The sequence below is a fragment of the Myotis lucifugus genome, unplaced genomic scaffold, assembly GCF_000147115.1.
Source record: "Myotis lucifugus unplaced genomic scaffold, Myoluc2.0 scaffold_543, whole genome shotgun sequence".
Taxonomy (NCBI): Eukaryota; Metazoa; Chordata; class Mammalia; order Chiroptera; family Vespertilionidae; genus Myotis; species Myotis lucifugus.
Genome location: NW_005871591.1, coordinates 384,470 through 390,469, shown reverse-complemented (window position 1 = coordinate 390,469; position 6,000 = coordinate 384,470). Strand labels below are relative to the sequence as shown.

Genomic DNA, 6,000 nt, shown 5'->3' with positions numbered 1-6,000 from the left:
CGAGCTGCGATTTGTCGAGCCGCAGTTTGCCGACCACGGCCCTTAGTGTCCCCGAGTTTTTGTTGCTAGAAAGTGGCAGAATCCTGTTGTTCCTTTGGCCGGTAATGCACCTCCTCAAGGGTTGCACTTTTAGCTTTGTCCTTTGGGGCCTGCCAGGACTTGAGTCTGATCACAGGTTTAGAAGCACTGAGAGGTGGTGAGGTGGTTCCTGAGAAGGGTCAGTGGTCCCCTGCAAGGCACTTGCCATTGGGCGGCCGTTGCAGGTTCTTCAGGCAAAGGGAGCCCGACCTCTTCTGAGTGCTTTTCCTGGTGAAGGCAATTACTTAGCATTTAGGAGTTCAAGGTGTAGGGCAGTGATGGCGAACCTTTTGAGCTCGGCGTGCCAGCATTTTGAAAAACCCTAACTTAACTCTGGTGCCGTGTCACATATAGAAATTTTTTGATATTTGCAACTATAGTAAAACAAAGATTTATATTTTTGATATTTATTTTATATATTTAAATGCCATTTAACAAAGAAAAATCAACCAAAAAAATGAGTTCGCGTGTCAGAGGTTCACCATCACTGGTTTAGGGTCTTTCTCTTTACCAGTCAATTCTCTAATTTTATGTAAGAGTTAAACATGTAAGTTTGGAAATTTAATTAAGCAAGTGTGGTCTGTGAATCAACAGCATCAGTATCAACTGGGGGCTTGTAATCAATGCAGACTTACTGAGCCAGAGCATACATTTTTTCTGCATATGATTTCAGAGATATCTCAGAATTTGTATTTACATTACACTAATTTCTGTAAGTCCTTTTAAACTTTTAGTACTCAGCAGCCCAGTTATTTTTAAAACAATATTTTCGTTGATTTCAGAGAGAGGAAGGGAGAGCGAAAGGGAGGGAGAGATAGAAATATCAATGATGAGAATCATTGATTGGCTGCCTCCTGCATGCCCCTTACTGGGTCTGGAGCCCACAACCTGGGCATGTGCCCTGCCTGGGAACCATGACCTCCTGAGCCACACTGGCCGGGCCGGTGCAGTTATTTGATGATATTTCCTTTGAGATTTTCTTGGGAAACCTATAATTTGATTTTACATCTAAGTCTGTAAATACTACATCTAAAATTTTTGCAAATCCAGTTTTACATGATTTCCCATTTCCATGTCAGAGTTCCCCATGAATCTTAACTGGATGTGATGCTCCCTCTCGTGGACAATGGGGTGAAAAGCATGCAGACATTTTTCAGAATAGTGACTGGCTTTTCAGCTATTAGCATTTAATATCTCAGAGTGAACCTCCTTTCCAAACTGTTCTCAACCTCTGATTTTTATCATAACTTTTGTTTTGAATTCTATAAAAATGTGAACAAGTCAAATTTTGTCATAAATATCTCTATAAAACTCACCATAATGAAAGAGCACTGGTCAAATTGACATCAGTGCCTTATTAGTAGTGACCATGTTATTGGGACCCTTCAGCCTGCAGTCTGATGCTCCATCCACTGAGCCAACCCAGCCAGGGTGCATGCTGGTTGAGGGCTTTGTCCCTGGTGGGGGCTTGCTGATCAATGATTCTCTCTCATCATTGTTTCTGTCTCTCTCCCTCTCCCTTCCTCTCTGAAATCAATAAAAATATATTTAAAAAAATAAATAAAACTCACTATGATGAAAGAGCACTGGTCAAATTCATGCCAGTGCCTTACTGATAATGACCATGTTATTCACACTAACAGTCACAACTCATGTCTGCAACTGGTGGTCGCATTTGAATTTGTGACCAGCTAGGGGAAAACTTGAGCCTGTTCATCTACTTATAATGGGATTTATTACTGTGAAAGATTTTGTGCACACGATTTTATCCCTCTAATTTTTGCTATAGTAATTACTTGGTAGGATGAAAATACTAAACATCATTGTATGGGATAATCTTATTTATTATATCTCATTCTAATCTTAGAACTCAAATGGTTGTTTTCCAGAAACACAATTATATTTATAAACAGTTCTGAAAAGGCACATAACCTATGTGATAAGCACCATAAGACATTTTATTTCATTTCATTTTATTTTTGTTAATCCTCATTTGGGGATATTTTTTTCCATTGATTTTTATTAATTTATTTTAAAATATATATTTATTTATTTCAGAGAGGAAGGGAGAGGGAGAGAGAGATAGAAACAGCAATGATGAGAGAGAATTATTGATCCACTGCCTCCTGCACACCCCTACTGGGGGATCATGCCCCCTACTGGGGATCAAGCCCCCGACCCGATTGAGCCCGAAACCTGGGCATGTGCCCTTGACTGGAATCAAATCCGGGACCCTTCAGTCCTCAGACTGACACTCTATCCACTGAGCCAAACTGGCTAGGGCTTTCCACTGATTTTTAGAAAGAGTGGAATGGAAGGGAAGAGACAGAGAGAGGGAAACATGGATGTGAGAGAGACACATCAATTGGTTGCCTCCTGCTGGGCCCCTACCGGGGCAGAATTGAACCTACAAATGAGGACGACATGCCCTTGACTGGAATCGAACCCATGACTCTTCAGTCCTCTTGGGCGGACACTCTTAACCACTGAGCCAAACCGGGCTATGATGACATTTTATTTTTAAAGTAAAAATTGAAAACTAGGGGGGCCCTCTTCCACCCCGCCCCCGCCCCGTCCCATAAATTAAAAAAATTGACAACTAAAGCCATTCTTTTACTTTTTTTTTCAAGTCATAACCAATTTTATTGCAAGAAGGACGCTGTACACATTTATCAATTCTAGTACCTTAATAACTACCCAACAAGTCATTAACATACAGAAACATGCATCATGAGAAGCAAGAAATATCACCCATCCCTTCTGCATATTAGCACCTTGTCACTCCTGAGCAAGTGCTCACATCACTGAGGTCTGTGAACAGTCACTTTTCGCATTCACCCTGAGTGAAAGATGGAATGACCTAAGTACAAATGCAACATATTATAAACAATTTCTTACAAAAAAAGTCACAAATTAAACCAAAGTATTTTACAGAATTTACTACAAAACACCGTAAAAACTGCCTTCCCTTAGGCTCTCTCTCCCCGTATCCGGCGAGCCAACCGGATGTCTCTGGGCATGATGGTGACTCTCTTCGCGTGGATGGCACACAGATTAGTATCTTCAAATAAACCCACCAGGTACGCCTCGCAGGCCTCCTGCAGCGCACCGATGGCTGCACTTTGAAAACTCAGGTCGGTTTTGAAATCCTGGGCAATCTCCCTCACCAGCCTCTGGAATGGCAGCTTCCGGATCAGAAGCTCGGTCGATTTCTGGTAACGGCGGATTTCTCGAAGCGCAACGATCCCGGGCCAGTAGCGGTGGGGCTTCATCACCCCGCCGGTAGAGGGGGCGCTTTCCCTGGCAGCTTCAGTGGCCAGCTGTTCGCGGGGCGCTTTCCCACCCGTGGATTTGCGAGGAGTCGGCTTGGTTCGGGTCATTTTCTTTCACTCAACGCCGAAGTCTTAGGCCGCTTCTTAGTCCGTGACGCCGCTCCTGCTGCCCGCGGAAGAGCCGCAGCCCAGGAGCTAAGTGCACGGACCACCCCAACGAATAACCAAACCGCTTCCCTTTTCTTTTACTTTTTTATATAGTTAAATCAGGAAAGTTTCCTTTTTAATGTTAACTTGTTGCCATTTTACTATTTTACACACGATCTATTCATGTTTAATTTTAAACAATTAAGACATTCACAATTCTACTTTCTTAATTCATGACTTTGGTGGAGAATCATGCCAAGAAGTCCTCTGTTGTTGTTGTTAGCCTTTAAAGCAAAAATAAAAAGAGAAACCACATAAGGAGGAAAGATGGATTGAAAAATGGACAGATTTAACTCCATAAACGTTAAATACATCTGTGTGTCAAAGTTTCATTATCTTACAATGAAAAAGCTGTGAAATTGAGGAAAACATTTCCAACATAAAAGCACATTTTCTTAATGTACAAAAATCACTCACAAATTAATAAGAGACAGCAACTTACCTTCTTTTCTGGCATGTTTTTCTTTGTCTCTGCTTCTGAATATTTCTGATCTTTAGATTTCCCTGTGAGAAGTTCCCAATTTTGGCTACACATGGGAAGCACCTGGGGAACTTTAAAAAATACTCATGGCTGCCTGGCTGGTGTGGCTCAGTGGTTGAGTGTCAGGGCACATGCCTGGGTTGCGGGCTCGATCCCCAGTGTGGGGCACGCAGGAGGCAGTTGATTGATGATTCTCTCTCATCATTGATGTTTCTGTCTCTCTCTCCCTCTCCCTTCCTCTCTCTAAAATCAATAAAAAACATATTAAAAAAATTAAAAACTACTCAGGGGTCCTACCCCAGAGGTTTTGATTTAATTAGTTTAGAGTGTGGCTTGAGAATGGCAATTTTAAAAGCTCTCCAGGTTATTATAATGTGTAGTTTGGGTGGACAACTATTATCTTGCTTTTTTATCTTAACTGACTCCCTGGTCTGCATCTTTATGCTCAAGGGCTAAGGTGACATTGCCATAACTGGGTTCATTCAAGCTTCTTATGATATCCATAAATAATTCTGCAGGTTGGGTTTCAAACTGGACATTTATATTCTCATGCTCTGTTCATATTTACATGATTGTCACATATAGGACAAGCATGTATTAGGTTTAATTTTTAATTTGAGTGGTTGTGATGTTTCTCACAAATGAATTTGATGAGTATATTAAAATTTAATTGTTGTTAAGCATTTTTCAGCTACTGTGTTTACCTCCTATTAGGAAGTAGATGCTAATTAGAAAGATTTATGTTGTGCATTTGATCAAAAAAGAGTGCTTGGATATTTAAATAAAATTTTTTCTGGGTTGTTTAAATTTTTATTTTTTGACTGTATAATATTAGATGCTCAGTTAAGGTGCTAAAAACCTAAGCATTTTATAAAACACTAGAGGCCCGGTGCATGAAATTTGTGTGTGTGTGTGTGGGGGGGGGGCTAAGCTTAGCCTGCACCCTCTCCAATCTGGGACCCCTTGAGGGATGTCCGACTACTGGTTTAGGCTCGACCCCGGTGGGATTGGGCCTAAATGGGCAGTCGGAAATCCCTCTCACAATCCCAACCGCTCCCCTGCCGGCCCCATTGCCCCTAACTGCCTTTCCCTGCTGGCCTGGTCACCCCCAACTGCCCTCCCCTGCAGGCCTGGTCCCTCACAACTGCCCTTCTCTGCAGGCCTGGGTCCCCCCTCCCCCAACTGTTCTCCCCTGCAGGCCTGATGGCCCACAACTGCCCTCCCCTGCTGGCCATCTTGTGTGTTGAAGTGATGGTCAATTTGCATATCACCTCTTTATTATATAGGATTTTATTAAAGTCTATGAATCATTGGTTTTTACCCCTTTTACAAATTTGCCTAAGAATTTTGAAGATAATTCAGATGTCTGGGCCACATTCTTAAAGATCCTTTTAAAGCTCCACAGGCAATGATGGTACATACCCTGAGGTGAGAACCTTTGGGCAAGAAAAAAAAAAAGACAAAGGCATAATAGTAGAAGTAAGTTCCATAGATAATACCTATGGGGGAATAACTAATAGGGAAATGAATATAGATTCTATAGTGGACCATTTTGACTACATTGGAGTGAGTTTGTGTGGAAACTTATAGAGTTGGAATAGATTCTGGAATACAGAAGGCCTTGATGGTCAGGCTAAAGATTTAAATTCTTTATAGGTATTGAGGAGACCATAACATGATTTTTGTGTAGCAGTATGAAATGTACAAAATTATAGAGGATGAGTGAAAGAATACTAATTCATCACAGATTTGGATGAATTCTGTGATTGGAGAGAGATGTGGAAAGATTGGAGATGAGGATTCCAGTTGAGAGAAGATTTGGTTTACTCTGGTTGTACAGTAGTGAAGGCCTGAGTTAAGAGGTGGAGGAGGGCCTGGAAATAAAACAAGTCCTTTTGAGAGAAGAGTCGACCCAATTTGTTGACTTGATTATAGGGTGAGGAGGAGTAAAGGATGAATGCA

General features: G+C 41.6%; 2 protein-coding genes across 2 annotated transcripts in view; one reads left to right on the top strand and one right to left on the bottom strand.

The window, feature by feature from the left end:
- The window catches only part of LOC102428656 (histone-lysine N-methyltransferase SMYD3), a gene marked incomplete at its 3' end in the record, with an annotated part of 399,438 nt that overhangs the window by 10,931 nt on the left and 382,507 nt on the right, over positions 1 to 6,000 (top strand). The gene's annotated exons all lie outside the window — the stretch shown is intronic.
- LOC102427705 (histone H3.3-like) lies at positions 2,992 to 3,614 on the bottom strand. Its single transcript, XM_014446502.2, has one exon. The coding sequence runs from the start codon at positions 3,456 to 3,458 to the stop codon at positions 3,048 to 3,050; it is 411 nt and encodes a 136-aa protein (XP_014301988.1). The 5' UTR covers positions 3,459 to 3,614; the 3' UTR covers positions 2,992 to 3,047.